The sequence below is a fragment of the Dermochelys coriacea genome, chromosome 8 (genome assembly GCF_009764565.3).
Source record: "Dermochelys coriacea isolate rDerCor1 chromosome 8, rDerCor1.pri.v4, whole genome shotgun sequence".
In the NCBI taxonomy this organism is placed as follows: domain Eukaryota; kingdom Metazoa; phylum Chordata; order Testudines; family Dermochelyidae; genus Dermochelys; species Dermochelys coriacea.
The window spans coordinates 51,464,917-51,488,966 of NC_050075.1; the positions used below are offsets into that span (position 1 = coordinate 51,464,917).

The 24,050-nt window shown below is 40.8% G+C and overlaps 1 protein-coding gene across 8 annotated transcripts in view; it reads left to right on the top strand.

The window, feature by feature from the left end:
• RASAL2 (RAS protein activator like 2) overlaps positions 1–24,050 on the top strand; it is a 276,480-nt gene that overhangs the window by 84,953 nt on the left and 167,477 nt on the right. For 3 of the 8 annotated variants that reach the window (XM_043520218.1, XM_043520217.1, XM_038413577.2), the window contains exon 1: positions 5,163–6,078. The exons of 3 other annotated variants lie outside the window; for them this stretch is intronic. In XM_043520218.1, the coding sequence (XP_043376153.1) occupies positions 5,472–6,078 (607 nt within the window). In that variant the 5' untranslated portion in view covers positions 5,163–5,471. Of the gene's footprint in view, positions 1–5,129; positions 6,079–24,050 lie in introns of those variants that run through there. 2 more of the 8 variants (XM_038413576.2, XM_043520216.1) reach the window with 2 other exon arrangements.

Consider the following 24,050-nt stretch of genomic DNA (forward strand, 5'->3'; position numbering starts at 1 on the left):
TATTTTTAAACTTCTACAAAGCTAATTTCCCCAGATGCTAATGGAGGCTTTAAGTTCATATATTTAATTTAATTTATTTTGGTTGCCTCCTACCCAGTCTCAGTGGTTCTGCTTGTGTCCCTAAATTGACTTTAGTGTCTACATTTGCTTGATGTTTTACTGTTCCTCCTACTCCTTAATTAAAATAATCTTTAGTCAGTGTAGCTATAAAAATGAAAACTAATGTTCTTCTCAATCTGAAGATCCATTCTGACTCTCCTGCTTTTACTTTCTTTGATGGCTGCAGTTGTGGCCATTGCTGCTCTTAGTGGTGCTTCCCTCCCCCTTTTTTTTTGTTCCTGTGGTCATAAATTGACATTGACTGCAGGACAGTGCAAAACATGAAACATTTGAAGAAAAAAAAAAACCTGAACAGTTTTCCATAATTTGCCAGGGAGATTTCAATGAGTATTTATTGGGTCTAATTTTTTAATTGAAATAAAGCCATAATTGTCTCCAAACAATGTTCAGTCCTTTGCTCCAAGGTAATGTGTTATGTAAAGAAAAGGCTATAGCTCTTTAGCCCTCCCTGGTAAGATGGAGGTCTCCAACTGGTGGAGTACAGGGAAGAGAAACTACCTGACAGGTGGAAAAATGCCATAATTAATGTTCTCTTGAGGCTGAAAGTGAAGCTGGAGTGCTTCTTGAAAGTAACCTGCCTTCCTTCCCTGTTTCCACTATGGTTCATAATGAAGCTAGCCATAGGGCTTTTGGTGCAGGCAGCAGCCAGTGGTTCAGACCTCACTTTTCACTGCTCCTGTGATAATAAGCTAAATAGGAAGAGCATAACTAACCTGGACATGTGGAACCACAACAGAAGTCTTCACTCTAAGCAGCATATAGCTTCCTGCTGAAGGGGAACAGGAAGGGAGAACTATAAAACTGGGGAGCAAAACTGAGGAATAGTTAGAATCGGCAAAGAAAAAATTAGAGAACAGAAAGGTCGAAGGCACTTAAGAATGAGAGAGTAAATGGACTGCAAAGAAAGAGGAAAGTGTTCCGAATAAGACATGAGAAGACATAGGTGGAAGCGGGTGTGCGAGTCATCTGCCAGTTCATTAGAAAGGGGAGTTCCATCAAAAGAATATTGAGAAAAACTGCTGTAAGTACTGTACTTCTGGGTTGCTGGAGTTCCATGACTCTTCTGACTGACCTTACCTGATTCTCTGTCCTTGATCAGAATGAGTTGTTTGTGGCTCTAAGCTCCTTTTGACTGGACCAACCCTCTTCTTAGAAGTAAACTGAAAAAGGGAGGAAAAATTGGGGTTGTTATTCTTTGCTGCTTTATGGTGGGGGGAAAAATAAGACGGAATGGTTTTACCAACCCAAAAGAAGATAAAAATTGTTTTTGCTTTAAAAATAGAGAAATGTCCAGTTCCCTAGCCAGAATGAAATATTTTTTTAAACTTCTGCATCCCCTGATCAGAATAGCAAAATTGTGTGACACGAGAAGAGCTGACAGAGTGAAATCTCCTCAAGAAGCTGAAAATTAACCAGTCATGGAAGGAGAAAGAAGTCTTAGCTGGATTTTTTTAAAAATCAAACTTGCCTTAATTGCTGTCACAAATATGACACTAAGTTTTGACAAGGGCAGGTTAATTTACTTTTCCATCAGTAATCCATGTTGCACACACTTCCTTGCTAAACTTTTAGTGGTGTCACTCTTAAGGCAAAGCAGGCTCATCTTACAGGTGACCTGTGAGATCTTTAATGATCTGCTGTGAAATGTGGAGAGCTCTTTCCCTTTTGATTGAAATAAACATAAAATACATTATGTGTGTTATGACACATTATTTGAACTCCTCTAACTTGTCAACTCAAGGGAAAGGCAAATTTCTTCTGCGTGTCCTGCTATAACCACTAAATCACAATATGTGGCTTTGGAAAGGGGAAAATAAAACATCATCCCGACGATCAGACACTGGGCCAGATTCTGCAGCTTTGGCCACGCAAAGGGGTTGTAAAACTGCCCTAGACGGCTGAAGATTCCTTCAGCATGTCCCAGTCATGTCTCCTTGAAAATCACTACAAGTCTACATAAAGAAAGCCTGAAGCTGCTGTGAACCATGGCATGGACTGAACTGGCTCCTCAGCAGCCCCTGGGATTAGGGGAGAGTGAAAGTGGTATATAGCTAGACTTGGAAGCATTAGGTTTTTATTAATTCAGGTCAGTAAACACTGATTTCACTCTGAACATGCACACAAACCAATGAAAAAATATTTCCACCAATAATAATTGGAATTTACAGGTAGATAAAGTTAAGAAAAATGCTGCTTGAAAACTTATTAGAGTTTGATTTAAAGATATTTACTTGGTATGTTGTGACGTGTGATGCTGACAATTTGTGTTTTAACAATTATAAAACTTTAACTTTTTGGATCTCTGCATCTACTGTCATTAAATAATTATTGTCTGACCTCCATAATTTCTCCAACTGTGAAAATGTGAATCAGTAAAAATAAAAAAAATCTTAAAAACAAACATTGATATTTTCTGTCAAAATAATAACATATAAACCATTCTGCTAAGTCTTTATATAGCCCTCTTTACTCTCTCTCAGCTGCACTGAGCAGAGCTGTGGTGTAGTTGAGGATCTAGTTCATCAGGTGCATTTTTCTGAAGAAATTACAAAGTTACAAATGAAGGAAAATGTCCAAATAGCTGCCCTGTTTTTTTCCTTGCCATATACCTGCAAGACATTTCTGTTTATGGTATACTTCAGTTTGTGTATATGGTGACTGTTCAACCCAGGAAACAATTGATTTGGAAAAAGCAACATTTGGAAGGTACTGGGAACACAAATGTTGGTGCCTAGATATTCAGAATATATCTACATACTGCAATTAAACACCCAGGGCTGGCCCGTGTAAGCTGATTTGGGCTTGGGCTATGGGGCAGTTTAATTGCAGTGTAGATGCTCTGGTTGGAGCCTGAGCTCTGGGATCCTCTCCACTTGTGGGGTCCCACAGCCTCTGCTCCAGCCTGACCTTGAACATCTACACTGCAATTAAACAGCTCTTTAGCCCAAGCCTTGTGAGACCAAGTCAGCTGGCACAGTGACTGGTAAATAGAAATGCCCAGATACAAACAATATCATGCACTCTGAGTATGATCTGCCGATGGGAGCTTTTTCTGACAACACAAAGCTTTTATTTGATGATTTAAAATCATACTGGAGAATAGGGGGGTGAAATTCTCTGAATCCTAGAACTTTCTTCCATTTGCTGTTTTTCTGGTCTCTCAATGAAGGCGTTGAACCATACTTGACTACAGTAAGAAACCGGAAAGCAGGAGACTTTCTTGTCTTCTGACTTACTCGTGGTCCTCTGGTTTTCCTGTCTCCTAAGGGGATGAGGATAGAGATGGGAAATGTTGAATGGAAACTTTGTTTGTAAAATATTCCTTGCTTATAAATGAATCTGGACAACTTTGAAGCCCATGAACTCCCTTTTCTGGCCTGCCTGGGCACGATCCAACTTTCTCTCCAAGTCTATTCAATATCACTTGAGTAGTTGCGGTGCTTGCAGCTCTTGGAGTGTACCCACAACCACTGCATCATCAGGAGAACTGAGATTTTGGAGATGACCTGAGACATCCCACAAGAGCCTGAGCCTCTGGCCAGTGCTTGATTGTAGGCACGTATGCATTAGATGTATCTTGTCTCCTTGGGCTGTGTCTGTGACACTCTTGCCCGTTGGCTTGCTTCTTTCATAGTGAATTAATTTACTCATCTGTTCCAGAGAGTAACGTGGTTTTTACAAAACACAGGACTCAACACAATACATTTTTCAGTCCGTATTCTGTATCCAAGGATTGTTTTTCAGATTTTCTTTATCACTCATAAACCTGGCCACTTTAAAGTAAACACAGCCGCTATCTTTCTATATCCTACATGCCAAATTTTTTTTTTAAAGGGAATTGGTTGTGGTGAGTTGGATATCTTTACAGTCCCATTCCATGTTGATTCAGAATAGAATTGCTGGAGCAATTCACAATGTTGCCTTCTGTAGTTATCAGGGATGTACATTGGCTGACAAAAGAGCTCTAGCTCAAAGCAAAGGTTCTGTAGTGGGATGGACAATTTTATTGGCCTGCCAAGCCAGATTATCCTTTTATACTACCAGCAAATTCTTTTTGATTGTCGCTGTTGTAACATTAGTCAACGGTCTGTCAATATTTCCATTATAAACCTCTTATTTTCAGGGGTTTATGAATAGACTGTTTTTTAAAAAAACTTGCTCTGGTCTGAAACTTGGCATAGGAGATCTGAGTTCAGCAGCAGATATTTTCTTTAACAAATTTAAAATAGTCAGCTGTTCCTTAAACTGTAGAGAGGGCAAAAAAAATATCTTTGGTTAAACAGATAGGAATATTTTTTCCAATGCACTTATTCCAAGTAGATTTATAAAAGCAAAACTCTACTCCCTGTTGTGGGGGGAGGGGGAAGCATATTCCATTTGCCACAAGAGCTTGCCTCAAAACTTTCCCTTTCTTCACTTTGGTTTATGATTGACTAAATCCCACCCATCTTCTCTCTTCTCTCCTCCTCCCCTATGCATATTTCCCTTCAGTATATTTATATTATTGCTACTTTAAGTTACAGCTTTCTTTCCTTTACTCCAACTGATCCATATAACATCGCTTTTGCCTTGCTGTCTGAGTTTTGCAGCACCCAATTCTTATGAATCTGTCTTTGCCTCTCTAAAGAAATTTTGAGATACTTTGTTTGACAAGATATGTATGGAAAATATACACTGAACAGACTTATTCAGGAATTGCTCTTCTGCATTAAATGTTGCTTTAAGCTATCACTTGATGTATCCAACTTCTCAGGTCCTGAACATAAAAGGATGACTGCTAATTTAGGTTTTTGGTTTTTTTTGGGGGGGGGGGGGGGAGGTTGGTACTTTTTTTTACTGAGACTTCATGCTGCACAAATGTGTGGCTTTAAGTTAAGGTAATTTCACATTCCCTTTTTAACCCACTGTTGTTGCAAAGTGAAAAAGTGAATTACGATTGGCTCAGAACCCCATTGTGGGTTTTCAAGACTGGTGGGTTTTTTTAGTCATTTCCTGAAAGTTTGGTGCAGAAACCTGAAAGCGCAGGAAGTGACAACTGACTTCGCAGAGCTGAATTCATCTTCAGAAGGAGAACAATTTGCTGTAGGCGAGGGTTCCTGTATGTTGAAGACTCTACTGACATGCAGAAATATGGAATAATAAGTGATGGTATGAAATTCTATATCTAAATGACACTGGATTGATTCCAGCTCATCAGAAAGAACATCTGTGTCATTCGTAGCCACATTACTGAAGAAAGCAGCTCAAGTATTAAAATGCTTTTGAGTACTGACGAATGTGAACTGTAGCTGTATGATTGGTAAAGCAAAAGGAAGTGTAAGTTAAAGAAACTGAAAGTTGAATGGTGAAAAATGAGTGGGTTTAAAAAGCAGTACCATCCCTCTGCTGCAGCCTTTAGAAGATCGTTGTCAGAACAGGGGAGTGGAAGTACAAAAGTTGCAGCTAATTTGAAGGAATATCAATGGTACTACCAAATGAAGAGTAAGAAGACACATGAACAAGCAATTTCGGACCTAGGAAAGTCACTTGGTGCATACAGATGGCAGACGCATCCTAGGTTTCACTGGAAGGGGAGCAAGAGAGAGTTGTCTCACAGTCTTAAATGGAAACATAAACAGCTAAGTCCTATTGAATGCCCTTTGAGGATGGACAATAGTGGTGTTGATGATTTCCAGGAAGACGCAGCAAGGAAGATGAGCCAGGCAGATAGTATACCATCTCGAGTTCCATTCAGCAGGTCTATGTCTGAGCCTGCCCCACACTGGAGAAATAGAAGGGTAAAGCCATTTCTGCAACCAGTGTGCTCAGTAGATTGTGAGCAACAGGGATATTTCATCTATGATATCTTCTCTACACTTTCAAGTGGCTTTTCTAAGATGTTGACCCAAAAAGGGGAGCCCAGCACTGAGCCAGTGAATGAATGGGGGATGGACTGTAATCAGATTGATTTGAATACAGGTAACAGTGAATTGTTTTGTTCTTATAGCTGGTTAACAGGTGAGCATAGTTACTTGCTCCTTGGAGAGATTTTTAGTTATTTGTAACTTCATACTGATTTTATTGGTGGCTAGTAATGTGGGGAAGCTGATAGCATCTATGTTAAATTGAGTGCTCCCTGATGTGTCATTTAAATAGAGCAGTTTATGCTACTGTGGCCTTCTGAAATGTGTTTCCTTTTCTCCATTGTTGTCCTTGCCTTAACAGTGAACCCACTAAGTGCAATTCTTTAAATCGAAATAGGGTAGTTTTTAGGACTGCCCAAACAATTTTGTACCCACTTAAAAATTTGAAGGCTTTTTAAAATGTCTCTTTGGTGGTTTTAGGAACTAATAGCTCTCTGGAATGAATTGGGTATATGGTGTGCACTGTTTGAGGGCAAACTCTGAGGACTTGTAGTACCTTGTTATATAAAACCTGCTACTGTCAAACTGGAGTGTGGAGGGAAGTAAAGCTGTCTTTAAACGGTGTTCCAGGAGTGAAACCGATTGATTTAATCGTGCCAGATTCACAGTTTTGTAACATCAGCTAAATTCACGTATGTTGTGTATTAGATGCCAAGAACAATAACATTTGTAAAGGTTTAGCTAGCTGGGATTGAGGTCAGCAAGCTTCTTGATGCCAGTCTGCGAGATTTCATTTAATTCTACCCTTTAATAACAATGCTTTTAAAGCGAAAGAGAAAAAGGGAGAGAAATTTGCCTCCTGTTGTCACTCTTGATTTTTCATTTGACTTCCTAGTACTGGCAGATCTGACACAAGTAACCGATGCAGCTATGAAAATGGGTTTAAACTCTTACTTTTAAAAACTTGTAACGTTTTCCAAAATCCTCCAGATTATCATGCCGAAACCTTGATAACGTCTGGATCCATCTGAGACCACTGGACAAGCCCTCTGTATTCCGAAAGCCTCTGTTTTATTATTAGAATGTTCTCTGCTGACATGGGCACTTACAATCTCTTAATTACAGTGGAGTGGTCTTGTATTTTATACACTGCGTTTTTTATTGGAGTCAGTCACATCCCTTTAAAACAAATAGCTAAAAGAGAGAATTAAGTGATTTAATGGGGACTATATCCCCAGTTCAGTGTAAGGCTGTAACTCGGTGGGATTCTATTCAAGATGAGTTTTTGGTTAATATCACTGGATCCCCAAAATGTGGAATGTGGGTTGTTGATCCTAGTTTACATTGCTGTAGGTAGCTCCAGTGCCTAGCTAGTTGCTAGGATTTTGTGCCCTGATGAAGCCCTCTTACTAATAGTACCTCTTCTCTCCTTTCCAGTCATCTGCTAATTCAGGGTGAGACAAGAAGTACAATTGCAGATTACTGCGATAGTGGGGGGAACTAGTGGCTTAGAGCAGTGAATGGGGTGTTGCAGAGTGGGCCTGGTCCATTTTCTGGTAGGCCTTTTCTGCCCCCTAATCGTACATCTTCAATTGGGGCAGAAAGAGAGGCCCCACAAGAAGTGCTGCTGCCCAGGCTGATCCTGGGCAGATAGTCCATACCACATAGGAGGCTCTGGGAGTCAAGATTATGACTTGGGTGAGAGCATAGTGGAGTGTAGTGGCTCAAGATAAGACATTCTACAATAAACCCTTGAGCATTCTTATGGGACAATACCAGAGCGAATAGCTCTGTGAAATGTGGCTTGACCTGCAGAGCCTACCAAACTAATTGCACAAACAAGGCAAAAACCTGGGAACTGACATGAGCAAAGGGACTCAAGAGAGGAACTATTCAGAGACACCAGACTAAGACAGGCACCCGCTCGGATGTTTGAAGAAGCTAGGCATGACTAGACCCTTATTACAGGTTGGCAGGCCTTCAGGTAAGATAGACTGGCATGTAGAATGTTTGTTTTTAAACTTCTTGTCCCTAAATGCTTTATTCCTTATGTAAAAATAAACAATACTTAATGTTAAGAAGTCTGTCTGATCTCTCTATCACTGGTCACAGACTCCAAAAGGAAAGAATCGCAGGTGCCAAACCCAGCCAGGCTGCTGGGTAAGCACAGTTGAGCCACCAGGGTACTGTAGCCCAGGGTCCAGTCTAAGAATTGGATAATCCCAGGGTTCCACCCCAGGAGAGGTAAAGGCACAAGGTCTAAGACCAGAAGAGTTGTGCACAGAGACACCACAAAGGGTGCAGCTTAGCCCTCTTATTTTGATATGGACCTCCTCATTGCTATTGAAGAGACTATGTTACAGGAAATGATCAGGTCTCCTATATTCCTCCCAAAACTCCGCACAGATTGAGCTCAGAACAGTGGGAAGGCCACTGTTTGGCCATCTGGTTCCTTGGCATTCCAGGAAGCTCTCTGAGTTCTATGTACGGAGGAAAGCATCTTCCCCTGACTTGAGAACACAATCCTACATTTTGTCATGGGAAGAATCCGGAGATCTGAAAGCCCATGAGCTGTCTAGAAAAAAAAATCTTTCCCCTTCCACAGGGGGCATAATCAGCATCCTCAGACAAGCCACATTCTCACTCTGCGCAAAGGCGATACGCTACTTTTTACTGCATGTCTGAGAGATGGTGCAAGACCTGTGTCCTCTCCTTTTCCCAGGCACAGCAGTTCCCTTTTCGATGAAGACACTGGTACTCTCAATGTTGAGGGAGGTGTTTTTCCTCAGACCCTTCTGACAGGCAGTTCAAGAGATGATTGTGGGTTGCATCCATGGCCTTATGCTCTAAGATGTTAACCATTTGGCTGCAGGCTTTGGAGTCATTAGGGGATCACAAGTAGATGAAAAAGGCATTGGCTAACCTCTGCTTGGATTCCTACTTCTTGGTATGATTTCTTTGGATGTGACCATTCCTGCTAATGACTAATAACCAGTAAGTCATATTAAGTGACAGAATACTGCTTTTCTCAACATGGAGGACTTGAAGAGATGGATTGAAGACCTCCCAAAAAACCTCTTGCCTTTATTAAAAGGAGTATGAGAAGCCTCTGCTTGGTCATGTCACAATGACTTCTAACCAGAGGGGGAGGCCTACCTGAGATGATGTTCAAATGCACAGTTGAAGAGGCATGTGACATTTCACTCCATATTCTTTATGAATATGACATAACTGAGATGTACTTCATGCAAGATAGGTCTTGTAAGATATCATTGGAAAGGTTATAATTTCCTGAATGTGATTATCCAAGTTGTATGCCTGTATTACTTCTGTATCTGAAATTAGAAATATTGACTATGTATCGGTATTTCAACTATGCTACTTTTGGTGACACCCACTGCTAAAACTTCAGATACAACAATGGAAAAGCCAGACAGGGCTGATGACCCATCAGCGAGGACAATGGACTGTGAAAAGGGTTGGCCTTCCTGCAGACACTCCATACTGCACTGACTCATGAATGCTATGATACTACAGAGTCAGGTGATCTGATACTAAACATTACCTGGGACGACTTGTAACTTTCCACTGGAAGGGAAGCGGGGGGGTGGGGGAGGTCAAGTTTGGGAAACAAAGGATTCCCGCCTTATGTAAATCCTATTTAAGGAAGGGGAGGAAGGCAAATGAGGGGACTCCTTTTCATGGCCTGTCTGCCCAAGAAGAAAGACTGCTAAAGCCACCTAAAGGGAAGGCAAGGGGGGAGTCCAGACTGAGACAGGGGTTCAATCTGAAAAGGAATATAACTGGATCTCTGAACCACAGAAACTTTGCAACCTGCCTAAAGCTTGCGCGTTTTGCTTTATTTGGTCAGTAATCTGCTTTGTTCTGTCTGTCCTCTTTTATATGCACTTAAAATTCACCTTTTGTAGTTAATAAACATATTTCTTGTTTATAATATAACCCAGTTTATGTAATTTCTAATTGGTGCGGGAAAGAAGGTGTGCATATCGCCCTCCACATTGAGGGAGGGGGCGAATTTCATAAAACCTCTGGATTTGTACCCCTTAAAGGGAGTGGGCACCAGAGTGTTGGGGCGAGCCCCTAAGGCTGAATCTATCCAGAGTAGATCTCTGTCTCTCTGTGCAGCTGGGTGCGGCCCTGCCTATGTGCTTGTCTGGAAAAGCTTGTGAGCCTAACCCAGCAAGGCCAGGCTGGCAGAATAGTCTGACTCAGTGGCATCCCAGCAAATCAGGTGACATCCCAAAGGGCCCAAACCCATCACAAGGCACATCAGAGTGGGGTTTATCTGGAAGGAAATGGGCCAAATCATTCTAACTACAGCAGCCAGTCATCCCCCTTCAATGGTGGAAGGACTCCGAATTTCTCTGAAGGGATTCTTCTGGATCTATTTAGTACCTCAACAGGAGATAGAATGCCCACTGGACTGCACACAGAATAGCAGTGCTGTGTAAGGGGTAAGACATATTGGGATAGACTACCACACAGATATTTGGGAGAGCGGTAGATAGACAAACCAGTCAGCTGGGACCCAGGAACAGTTAAAGATCCCTGTCTACGATGTCCTGAACTGGTTAGAAAGCAACTTGGAGATGTCGTTAGCCTCTGGCATGGCTGAAACACTGTTAGATGCCACAGTGTCTCAGTTTTAACTGTGTTTAGAACCAGGCATAATATTAACTGGCCTTCATACTGGTTGTAGCACAGACAAGGCCTTAAGCTAAAGGAGTTTAGACTCAACATTTTTTGCCATTAACTTTCAATTTGAACATTATTTATAAACTACAGAAAGCTGAGAACAGTAAATGCATCAACTCAGAAAAGAGAAATATCATTTCAGTTAACAAACATCTGGACTGTAAATGTTCTTATACAACAGGCATCACAATTTAACCAGAAACAGGGTAAGGAAAGAAACCAGTAAAGCTGTGTTAAACTCTTGTGTCTCCTATCCTTTTTTGGAACTTTCCTGTTCCCATTCTTAGCTTTTTTTTTTTTTTTTTAAAAGGTCATTGAAGCAGGAGAAAGTTCTCAGAAAATATGCATTTGGTTGTTCTAATTTACCTGGAGAGCAGGACAGAACAGGTTTAGTTGGGATATTTTCCAACTGCTCCACTTCAATAGAACTCACTCTCTCAATCTTGCATTAGGATAGCTCTGCTTAGTTCTGGAGAGAAAAAATATGACTATTCTATAGTGTTTTTCTGTTTCGCTGCAACTAGCTTTCTCTCGTTATTGTAATTATGACATTTCCTTCAGAATTGCTTCCTCCTTTTGCTTCATCAGGACAAAATGCCTTTGCTCAGTATAAAGATTCTGATTTATAATTTAGCTGGTTTTAGAATTTACCCTATTTCTCCTGGCACCACCAATAGAGGGGCATTTCTGGTGCAATCCTGATTTTTCAAAAGCTCAACTCATTGTCCAAAAAACACCCCATTCTTTGAAATTTGATAAGCCTACTCAACCTCAGTCCCCTTCAATATGTGTTTCCAGTTTGGATTCCTCAGACTACATTCCTGACATCCTTCCATCCAAATTATTTAGATTCTGTCTTTTCAGATTCGAGACACTTCAGTAACTTAGCAGTTTTAACATTCTGTCAATTCCCAGTCAGGAAGCTGTCTCATTCTGTTTTGGGAGACAGGGTCTGGTATTGAGTATACATGGAAGCAGCTATGTTTGTATTAACTTTTAAAAGCTGCTTCTGAATTATAAAACTTTTTAATTAAAAATCACCATCCAAGAGGAATTCCGAACTAGCTAATTGGGTCTACACCCTTAGATCCTTTTTCAATAAAGTGGTTTAGTTATTCCCAGTTGAATAAAAAACAGTTTAGTCTGCATGCATTTAATTGTATTACTTATTATACCTAGGGTGACCAGATGTCCCGATTTTATAGGGACAGTCCCGATATTTGGGGCTTTCTTATATAGGTGCCTATTACTCCCCACCCCCTGTCCTGATTTTTCACACTTGCTATCTGGTCACCCTAAGTATACCTGCCCAAAAATTTACAGACTATCTTTTGACTGAGTGCCCTGCACATTTATGGTGCTATGTAAATAACTATATGTAATTCCTGTTTGGTGTTTCTGTGATGGGTTAGGGCACACAATCTATTTACACGTACTTTAGTTAACAGTTAAAATTGAACTGGTTTAAAGTTGTTTCAATAATGTTTTATAAATAATGAACCTAGTGCTGCATCCAAATTTTTAATTAGTTTTTAGATCTGTATACATAGAAATAATCCACATTAGCCACATTTAAACCTGTTTTTGAAACGCTAATGTGGCTGAGAGGTGATAAATGGTGCTATATGGCATGCTGAAAATTATTCAGAACTAAGGCAATTTTGAAATTTCTCTTCCGGGAGCTATTACAGGTTTTTGACAGCTTTAGGATACTGCATTTAAAAGCTCCTTATTTTTCTTACTGTCTTTCTTTTTTACTGTTAATTACTGGCTGATTGCAGTCATTATAATGCTAATGTGGATTGGAACCAGTAATAATGGGCAAACACATTCAGCTGAATACTTCTGGTTTTTTTAAAAAAAAAGCTGTAAAATTAATGTCAACATTTAAACTTGTCAATAAAATGTATAGTTAGGTAGCATGGACAAACTGTTTGTTGGAGGCAGGTACAATCCATCTGGTATAACAATATGGTTTTGCGTTTTTATCCTTTAAATCTATGTGCCGGTATTAGGCTTCAGAATTATCATCCACTGGGATGAATAGAAGCATTTATATGCCTAAGAGCTATTGTTTCAGGCTGTTTGTACACATGGAAGGACAAAGTTGCATTGCTTTCCACTCAATTCATGTATGCAAGATTTTTTTTTCAACAATAAGGTACTGAAACTTAAATATTTACAATATGCAAATTTAGAGTCTGTGGTAAGATGGTAAATTCTGCTGTTGTGGAATTGCAGAATACACCGGGTCCTTTCTTATGATTAAGGTTGCCTAAACATTTCTGTAACTAGCACGTAGTATGAGCATTTATTTACCCTTTTTCCTCATTAAAAAATCAATCTATATATCTATATAGATCTGAATTAGAAAGGCCAAGGCACAAAACAAGATTAAACTAGCTAGAGACATAAAGGGTAACAAAAAGACATTTTACAAATACATTAGAAGCAAAAGGAAGACCACGCACAGAATAGGCCCATTACTCAATGAGCAGGGAAAGACAATAACAGAAAATGTAGCAAGTTTCAGAGAGGCAGCCGTGTTAGTTTGTATCAGCAAAAAGAACAAGGAGTACTTGTGGCACCTTAGAGACTAACAAATTTATTTGGGCATAAGCTTTTGTTGGCTAAAACCCATTTCATTGGATGCATGCAGCAGAAAATACAGTAGGAAAATGTGTATATACACCTCTATCCCAATATAACACAAATTTGGATGTAATGCGGTAAAGCAGCGCTCTGGGGGGCGGGGCTGCGCGCTCCGGTGGGTCAGCATGTTTGGCTCCGACACGCTGCTCTGAGCAGTGTGTTAAGGGTGCTGGGCTGGGACCGAGGGGTTGGATAAGGGGCAGAGCGTCTTGGGGAGCGGTCAGGGGATAGGGAGCAGGGGGAGGTTGGATGGTTCGGAGATTCTGGGGGCGGGGTGGTCAGGGAATGGGGCGTTGGATAGGGCGTGGGAGTCCCGGGGGGCCTGTCGGGGCAGGGGTGGGGATAGGGGTCGGGGCAGACAGGGGACAGGGAGCGGGGGGGGGATTGGATGGGCGGGAGTTCTGAGGGGTCAGTCGGGGGCGGGAAGTGACTATTAATAACGGAAATGCTCGAGGCCAAAGCAAGTTTTATATAATGCGGTTTCACCTGTAACGCGGTAAGATTTTTTGGCTCCCGAGGACCACGTTATATCTGGGTAGAGGTGTATATACAGAGAACATGAAAACATGGGTGTTTCCATACCAACTCTAACGAGACTAATCAGTTAAGGTGGGCTATTATCAGCAGGAGAAAAAAACCCTTTGTAGTGATAATCAGGATGGCCCATTTCAAACAGTTGACAAGAAGGTGTGAGTAACAGTAGGGGAAAAAAGAAAAGGAGTACTTGTGGCACCTTAGAGACTAACAAATTTATTAGAGCATAAGCTTTCGTGAGCTACAGCTCACTTCATCGGATGCATTTGGTGGAAAAAACAGAGGAGAGATTTATATACACACACACACACAGAGAACATGAAACAATGGGTTTATCATACACACTGTAAGGAGAGTGATCACTTAAGATAAGCCATCACCAGCATCAGGGGGGGGAAAGGAGGAAAACCTTTCATGGTGACAAGCAAGGTAGGCTAATTCCAGCAGTTAACAAGAATATCAGAGGAACAGTGGGGGGTGGGGTGGGAGGGAGAAATACCATGGGGAAATAGTTTTACTTTGTGTAATGACTCATCCATTCCCAGTCTCTATTCAAGCCTAAGTTAATTGTATCCAGTTTGCAAATTAATTCCAATTCAGCAGTCTCTCGTTGGAGTCTGTTTTTGAAGCTTTTTTGTTGAAGGATAGCCACTCTTAGGTCTGTGATCGAGTGACCAGAGAGATTGAAGTGTTCTCCAACTGGTTTTTGAATGTTATAATTCTTGACGTCTGATTTGTGTCCATTCATTCTTTTGCGTAGAGACTGTCCAGTTTGGCCAATGTACATGGCAGAGGGGCATTGCTGGCACATGATGGCATATATCACATTGGTAGATGCGCAGGTGAACGAGCCTCTGATTGTGTGGCTGATGTGATTAGGCCCTATGATGGTATCCCCTGAATAGATATGTGGACAGAGTTGGCAATGGGCTTTGTTGCAAGGATAGGTTCCTGGGTTAGTGGTTCTGTTGTGTGGTGTGTGGTTGCTGGTGAGTATTTGCTTCAGATTGGGGAGCTGTCTGTAAGCAAGGACTGGCCTGTCTCCCAAGATCTGTGAGAGTGATGGGTCGTCCTTCAGAATAGGTTGTAGATCCTTGATGATGCGTTGGAGAGATTTTAGTTTGGGGCTGAAGGTAATGGCTACTGGCATTCTGTTATTTTCTTTGTTGGGCCTGTCCTGTAGTAGGTGTCTTCTGGCTCTGTCAATCTGTTTCTTCACTTCAGCAGGTGGGTATTGTAGTTGTAGGAATGCATGATAGAGATCTTGTAGGTGTTTGTCTCTGTCGGAGGGGTTGGAGCAAATGCGGTTATATCGTAGCGCTTGGCTGTAGACAATGGATCGAGTGGTATGATCTGGATGAAAGCTAGAGGCATGTAGGTAGGAATAGCGGTCAGTAGGTTTCCGATATAGGGTGGTGTTTATGTGACCATCGCTTATTAGCACCGTAGTGTCCAGGAAGTGGATCTCTTGTGTGGACTGGTCCAGGCTGAGGTTGATGGTGGGATGGAAATTGTTGAAATCATGGTGGAATTCCTCAAGAGCTTCTTTTCCATGGGTCCAGATGATGAAGATGTCATCAATGTAGCGCAAGTAGAGTAGGGGCATTAGGGGACGAGAGCTGAGGAAGCGTTGTTCTAAGTCAGCCATAAAAATGTTGTAGGAGAAAAATTAGCATGGGGGAAACAGGTTTTATTTTGTGTAATGACTCATCCACTGCCAGTCTTTATTCAAGTCTAATTTAATGGTGTCCAGTTTGCAAATTAATCCCACTTTTGCAGTTTCTCATGGAGTCTGTTTTTGAAGTTTTCTTGTTGAAGAATTGTGACTTTTAGGTCTGTAATTGAGTGTCTATGGAGGTCGAAGTGTTCTCCGACTGGTTTTTGAATGTTATAGTTCTTGACGTCTGATTTGTGACCATTTATTCTTTTGCATAGAGGGTGTCGATGCAAAAGAAAGAAGGCTTTAGGTGTTTGTCTCTGTCTGAGGGATTGGAGCTAATGCGGTTGTATCTTAAAGCTTGGCTGTAGACAATGGATAACGTGATGTGGTTTGGATGAAAGCTGGAGGCATGTAGCTAAGTATAGCTGTCAGTAGGTTTCCGCTATAGGGTGGTGTTTATATGACCATCGCTTATTAGCACCGTAGTGTCCAGGAAGTGGATCTCTTGTGTGGACTGGTCCAGGCTGAGGTTGATTGTGGGATGGAAATTGGTGGAATTCCTTAAGGGCTTCTTTTCCCTGGGTCCAGATGATGAAGATGTCATCAATGTAGCACAAGTAGAGTAGAGACGTTGGGGGACGAGAGCTGAGGAAGCATTGTTCTAAGTCAGCCATAAAAATGTTGACATATTGTAGGGGCCATGCGGGTACCCATAGCAGTGCCATGACATTATCAGGGATGCTGTTCCTGATGGCTTATAGTCCATCTTTGTGTGGAATGTTGGTGTAGAGGGCTTCTACATCCATAGTGGCCAGGATGGTGGTTTCTGAAAGATCACCAATGGATCGTAGTTTCCTCAGGAGGTCAGTGGTGTCTCAAAGATAGCTAGGAGTCCTGGTAGCATAGGGTCTGAGGAGAGAGTCTACACAGCCGGACAATCCTGCTGTCAGAGAGCCAATGCCTGAGATGATGGGGCGTCCAGGATTTCCAGGTTTATGGATCTTGGGTAGCAGATGGAATACCCCTGGTCGAGGTTCTAGGGGTGTGTCTGTGCACATTTGTTCTTGTGCTTTTTCAGGGAGTTTCTTAAGCAGATGGTGTAGTTTCTTTTAATTCTCAGTGGGATCAGAGGGTAATGGCCTGTAGAATGAGGTGTTAGAGAGCTGCCTAGCAGCCTCTTCATATTTCGACCTATTCATGATGTCAGCCTTTTTGATTATGATGTCAGAGTTGTTTCTGAGGCTGTGGATGGCATTGTGTTCTGCACGGCTGAGGTTATGGGGCAAGTGATGCTGCTTTTCCACAATTTCAGTCCGTGCACGTCGGCAGAAGCACTCTATGTAGAAGTCCAGTGTGTTGTTTCGGCATTCAGGAGGAGTCCATGCAGAATCCTTCTTTTTGTAGTATTGGTAAGATGGTTTCTGTGGGTTAGTATGCTGTTCAAAGATGCGTTGGAAATATTCCTTCAAAAAACTTCAAAAACAGACTCCAACGAGAAACTTCAGAACTGGAATTAATTTGCAAACTGGACATCATTAAGTTAGGCTTGAATAAAGACTGGGAGTGAATCAGTCATTACACAAAGTAAAACCTATTTCCCCATGCTAATTTTTCCCCTACTGTTACTCACACCTTCTTGTCAACTGTTTGAAATGGGCCATCCTGATTATCACTACAAAAGTTTTTTTTCTTCTGCTGATAATAGCCCACCTTAATTGATTAGAGTTGGTATGTCAACACCCATTTTTTCATGTTCTCTGTGTGTGTGTGTGTGTGTATGTGTGTGTGTGTGTATACATATCTATCTGATCTTCCTACTGTATTTTCCACTGCATGCATCCGATGAAGTGGGTTTTAGCCAACGAAAGCTTATGCGCAAATAAATTTGTTAGTCTCTAAGGTGCCACAAGTACTCCTTGTTCTTTTTGTAGAAATTGTAGCAATGACCGAAGTGCTAAATGCCTTTTTTTTTTTTTCATCCAAAAGGTTAGCAGTGATTAGACAACTAACCTAGCAAACATCAGTGTAAACAGGGAAGGATCTGAGGCTAAAATAGGTAAAGAACAAGTTAAGATTTACTAAGGGCTTGTCTACACTGGCAATTTACAGCACTGCAACTATCTTGCTGGGGGGCGTGAAAAAACACCCCTCTGAGTGCAGCAAGTTTCAGTGCCATAAAGCACCAGTGTAGGCAGTGCACCACCACTGGGAGCTATGCCCCTCGTGGAAGTAGGTTTTTTGTGCCGCAACCACACAAGGCACATTAAAGCGTTGCCGAGGCAGCACTTTAGTGTTGCCAGTGTAGACCAGCCCTTAGATAAGTTAGATGTCTTCAAGTTGGCTGCGCCTGAGGAAATACATCTTAAAATACTTAAGGAACTGGCTGAAGAGAACTCTGATCCATTAGTGATTATCTTTGAGAACTTGTAGAGAATGGGAGAGATCCCAGAGGACTGAAAAAGGGCAAATGTGGTACCTATGAAAAAGGGCATAAAGACAACCCAGGAAATTATAGACCAGTCAGATTAACTTTGGTACCCAGAAAGATAATGGAGGAAATAATCAATCAATCAGTTTGTAAGTACCTAAAAGATAATGTGGTGATAAGTAACAATCAGCATGGATTTGTCAAGAACAAATCACATAGAGCCAACCTAATATCCTTCTTTGACAGTGTAACAAGCTTTGTGGTTGGGGGGAGGCATAGATGTGATATCTTAACTTTAGTAAGGCCTTTGAAGCTGACTCACATGACCTTTTCATTTTAGCAAACTAGGGAAATATATCCTAGAGAGACGAACTTACCATGAGATGAGTGTACAGCTGGTTGGAAAACCATACTCCGAGAGTAATTATCAGTGGTTCACAGCCAAGCTGGAAGGAGAAATTGAGTGGGGTCCTGATATCTTCATAAATTATTTGGATAATGGCATAGAGAGTATGCTTATAATGTTTGCAGATGATACCAAGCTGGTTAGAGTTGCAAGCACTTTGGAGGACATGACTGGAATTCAAAATGATCTTGACAAACTGGAAAAAATGGTCTGAATAAGTAGGATGAAATTCAGCAAGGGCAGGTGCAAAGTACTCCACTTGGGAATGAATAATCAATTGCACAAATACAAAATGGGAAATGACTGCCTGGAAAGTAGTTACCCAGAAAAGGATTTGTGGGCTATAGTGGATCACAAACTAAATATGAGTCGTCAATATAATACTGTTGCAAAAAAAGCAATAATTCTGGATGTATTAGCAGGAGTGCGGTAAACAAGACACAAGAAGTAATTTGTCTACTCAGCACTGATAAGGCTTTAGCTGGAGTACTGTGTCTGGTTCTGGGCACCATACTTCACGAAAGATGTGAACAAATGGGAGAAAGTCCAGAGGAGAGCAACAAAATGATTCAAAGTCTAGAAAACATGATTTACGAGGAAAGATTGAAAAAAATTGGGATTGTTTAGTCTGGAGAAGAGAAGACTGATGGGGGACATAAGTCATCAAGTATGTAAAAGATTGCTATAAAGAGGAGGGTGATAAATTGTTCTCTTTAGCCACTGAGTATAGGACAAAAAGTGATGGGCTTAAATTGCAGCAAGGGAGATTTTGATAAGATGTTAGGAAAAACTTCCGAATTGTCAGGGTGGTTAAGCATTGGAACAAATTACTTAGGGAGGTTGTGGAATCTCTGTCATTGGAGGTTTTAAAGAATAGGTTAGACAAACACCTGTCAGGGATGGTCTGGATAATATTTAATCCCGCTTCCAAGCAGGGGATTGGACTAGGTGACCTATTGAGGTCCCTTCCAGTTTGACATTTCTATGATTTTATATATATATATATAATCTGTGTGTGTGCATGTGTGGATATAGATATAACCCAGGAAATCCCATTTTAAAATAATTCCTACACGTATAAGGCCAGGAGTATGGGGTTTAGCACTCAGAAGAAATTTCAAAGATAGAGGGTATACCAAATCTTAACTTCTTGATGGAGCTGGCTCTTCAGATTGCTATTCTTGAGTTGCATGGAATTTCTTTCAAGTCCCAGAGCTATTTAAAGTGAAGTTATTTTCTGAAAAAATGATTCTAAACTTGAACTTCCAAGTTTGTGTTTTAAATGATGCTGCTAATAAATACACTTTGTTTACAAGCTAAAAGATTTTTTTTTAACCATCAGTCTGAAATCTGTAAATTAAACTGGTATCCTAGCTCATGCAGCTTTCTTAGTAAAGATTGCATAGGCCAAATGTTGCCCTCAGTTACATCTGACTATGTAATCTCTAGTAGGACTCAAAGGTGAAACTGAGTTAACAGTTCTCTTGATGATCATGAGCCAATAATCCAATTCATTAGCCTGTTGATTCTCAAGGGCTGACAGTAGTAAAAAAAAAAACTTTTTATTTAAAGCAAGTTGATGCAACTGAATAGCCACAGTGAACAGTTCTACTGATGAAAAGGTGCCATTTTTAGTCACGTTTTCTAGTAGAACTATTCTTTAAAAAGAGTTGACTCTTGGCAGTCATGCTTCAATACTGTACATGGATTTAAGCTTTCACTACTGAAGAGTTTCCCAAACCCTATTCTTTCTGTGCATCACTCTCCATCTAGTGACACTCTCAATAGATTCTAAAGGAGCTGGACAGGAATGGAAGGAAGAGTAAAGATGTGCAGAAGCAGATTTGGACATCTCCCAGTTACTGGCTTGCAGTTTTCCTTTTTCAGATCACTTTTTCTTTACCATCTAATTTTGATCCTATAAGGAAAGGCTATTTTAATAACTAACTTCTGCATATGTTCTATTAGGAAGATAGGGATATGTGTGTGTTAATCTGGTGTACTAAAATGCTACTGATTTCAGACATCTGTTGCTAAGAATTTAAAGCCTTAGCCTGGGCTGGCGTGTTGCTGGAACGTTGAGGTGCCGAGTTTCCTGTCGATGCAACTATAGTTGCATAAAAATAAACATTGTTAAACCACTGTATTTTTAGAATGACTGTCCTTTTTCTTTACTGGACTTTCTATCAGCTTAAGGTAATTTTCAGTGATAGTGTGATTTTTCTCATATCTGAAGTCTTGAGCTAGTTTTGTAAGGGAATGATAGGGAAAATGAGTAATGGTTCTGACTCTGTGAGAAAGCAACTAGTAATTATGTCCATCTGAATACATTGGATTTTGGTTGCTGAACTTTGTCAATCACAAGAGTTAGGGCAGGTCTACACTAGAAGTGCTACATCGGTGTAGCTACAGCGCATATGGTGAAGACACTATGCTGATGAGAAAGTGCTCTCCTGTTACCATAATTACTCCACCTGTGCAAGAGGCGGAAGCTATGTCGGTTGGAGAGCATCTTGCGCTTAGGTCGCAGTAACTTGTGTTGCTGGGGGGGGGGGTGAGGTTTCCCGCCCTGAGAGACATAAGCGGTAGTGTAGACCTGCCCTCAGATGTGCCACTGGCATGCATCCTGATTACAACTGAGAACAAGCTCCAGCTTTGCCTAGTTTTGGATCTGATTTATGTGTGTGCATAGTAAAATCCTTTGCTTAATCAAGATGTCCTGGTGGGAAACGCCTTCGGAATCTGTTAAGGGACCAATCCTGGGAAGTCCTGAATGCTCTCAACTCCTGTGGATTTCACTGTGGATTACTGTGCAAGGTGAGGGATTAACAGAAGATATTGTAATAGTAAAGCTATTGTAAAGGGATCTGCAGAGCCTGTCATATTACTGGACAGGATCTGCTGTTTGAGAATCATTTTTTACAGTAGAATAGTGATGTAGAGTGGGTATGGAAAGAATAAACAGGCAGGCTTGTACTTTTTATTCATATTTGCTTTGAAGAGACTGAAGCCCCTGAAATTGTTAGAGAAGCCGGGTAGATAGAGCCAGCATGAGTAGACCTGCAAAATATATGCATGCTAGAAAAGCACCTGAAAGTATCCTCATTGTCAAGTGACTGATAATTAGGGTTGCCAGTATTGGTTGGATGTATTCCTGGAGATTTCATCACATGCCATAATCTTTAATTAAAGATTAATCTTTAATTCCTGGAGGCTCCAGGCTAATCCTGTAGGGTTGGCAATCCTCTGATATCACTTTCTTTTAATTCTTAGAATTAAAAAAACAGTATAATCCCTGAAGTTATTCTTTCTGCTTCACTGTATAGTTTCTGTTGGAACCTTCTAAAGCTGCCACCTGAATGGCTCTCTTACAGATTGAAAGAAACTGTACACACAGGTGCACACCCAGTAAACAGTAACTGCTTTTAAGTGCCATTAGGCTTCAATAATTTCCCTCAGAGACTACAGATTCATTCCCATGTAGAATGCATCATACTGAATTTTATTATGCAATATCATAGCTGAGAGTTTAAATACACTAGTCAAGAAATTAATGTATGATTTGCACAGCAACCATAACTCAGACTCCTTGTGCATATGTAGCATTTTGAATTACACTCTATGATACTAATTGTATAAGTACGTGCCTGCATTGTACAACATGGGGCATAGATATGCAACAACTCATCTTCAGTGTGGCTTAGTAATGGTGCCATAGAAACCGTACGTTCAAATTTTCTGACTTTATGGGTTTAATATTTGTCAACTGTTCGGTTTTTTTGTTTTGTTTGCTTGCTTAAAAGGGGGAAGGAAAGGAGACAAAACTGATTGCAGATTGAAATAAACACTCTTGTACAACATGAGTCAAATAGGTGCATTGCATATTTAACTGGAATGTTCATGCTTGAGAGTATTGCATGTTCAAATAGACATAGCTATGAATACACGTGGTGGAATGCAAACGCTGCAGAAAATAGAAAAAAAAAAAAGTGCAAATGTCTTCAGATATGTCAAAGGCTCTTACCATCAATGAAGAGTGTGTGTGTGTGTGTGTGTGTGTGTGTGTGTGTCTTTAAAATGCCCTGTTCATGTCTATCAAAAATGATTGTTTGACATTTACCAAACTTTTCAAAAGAACTCAAGATCAAGCACAGGAAACTTCAGTCCAAATAATGTGCCTAGATATGGGTGTATGAAGAAAACGCCTACTGACTTATAACTATAGTGATGCTTTTGCAATTCTTTTTAAGACACCCAAACATGCCTAGCAGGTGTATCTGAGGTGAACAAACTTTGAATACACTTTTAAAATAAAACCAGATCAATGTACAAATGTTTGGAAATATTGAATAGATCAGTTGCTGCTCAGCCTGGAGTCTGGCACATCTGATGCCCAAAGAATGCACAAAGAGAGATGCTGTAATAGCCTAGAGATATGGAAGCATGGCCATTGATGTATAAAATAAAATTCAAGGCAGTTTTCATTTTAATGAACTTTAATCACATGAGAGTTTAGAAAATAAAGAAAAGGAAATTATTTTTCTGGTTATCATGATGGCTTATTGCTTCAGGGCTGGAAAGCTCGTCAATGTGTAACTTACAATTCCAATTCAAGTTCTTATGCTGTTCTTGGAGAGGATGTTGTGAAAAGGAGAGGGATGAATTGTTGTCATTGAGAACAGAACAAGTAGTAATAGGATTAAGCTACAGCTGGGGAGAAAGAAGCTTACATATTCGAGCAAACTTTAAGAATTAACTAGGAACTGAAACAAGATGCCCAACATGATTGTAGTTGTCATTTGAGGTTTCCCTAACTAGTCATGACATCTCTCTCTTTATGGGGGGTATCAACCAATATGATTCTATGGAAGTTGTGAAATGAGGATACATTGTCTGTTTTACATACACTAAGGCCTGGCCTATATTGGGGGAGTGGGGATCGAGCTAAGTTGCGCAACTTCAGCTATGTAACCAAAGTAGCTGAGGTCGACGTACTTAGATCTACTCACTGCAGTGTCTTCACTGCAGTGAGTCAACTGCTGCTGCTCCCCCGTCGCCTCCACCGGTGCCTCTTCTGCCGGTGGAGTACAGGAGTCTAGACACGACACGATAAATAGACCCCCGCTGATCTGGCGGGTAGTATAGAGATACCCTAAGATTCCTTATCAGGTGAGTTGCTCTTTGTTTTTCAGTTCTTTGGCTGTTAGCTCAGATCTGTGTTTTTTGTTACACTTCTTGCTGCTATGCCAAGTGCTTGAAACCTGTTTTAACACTTCTCCCTGCAGTACTATTGTAGTGTCCTCTCAATCTCTGTGTACTCATCCTGCATCTCCAGCTTCTTTGTGCTCTGTCACTCCAGGATTCATAATAAAGGGGAATTAGATCTCTGTCTTATGCTTTCAGAGTAGCAGCTGTGTTAGTCTGTATTCACAAAAAGAAAAGGAGTACTTGTGGCACCTTAGAGACTAACAAATTTATTAGAGCATAAGCTTTCGTGAGCTACAGCTCACTTCATCGGATGTGAGCTGTAGCTCACGAAAGCTTATGCTCTAATAAATTTGTTAGTCTCTAAGGTGCCACAAGTACTCCTTTTCTTTCTGTCTTATGCTTGAGACTCTCATATACTAGTACAAGAGAAGAAATTGTACCATCTACAAAGAGTACATGAAAATAGCTATTTTTCTGTGGAAG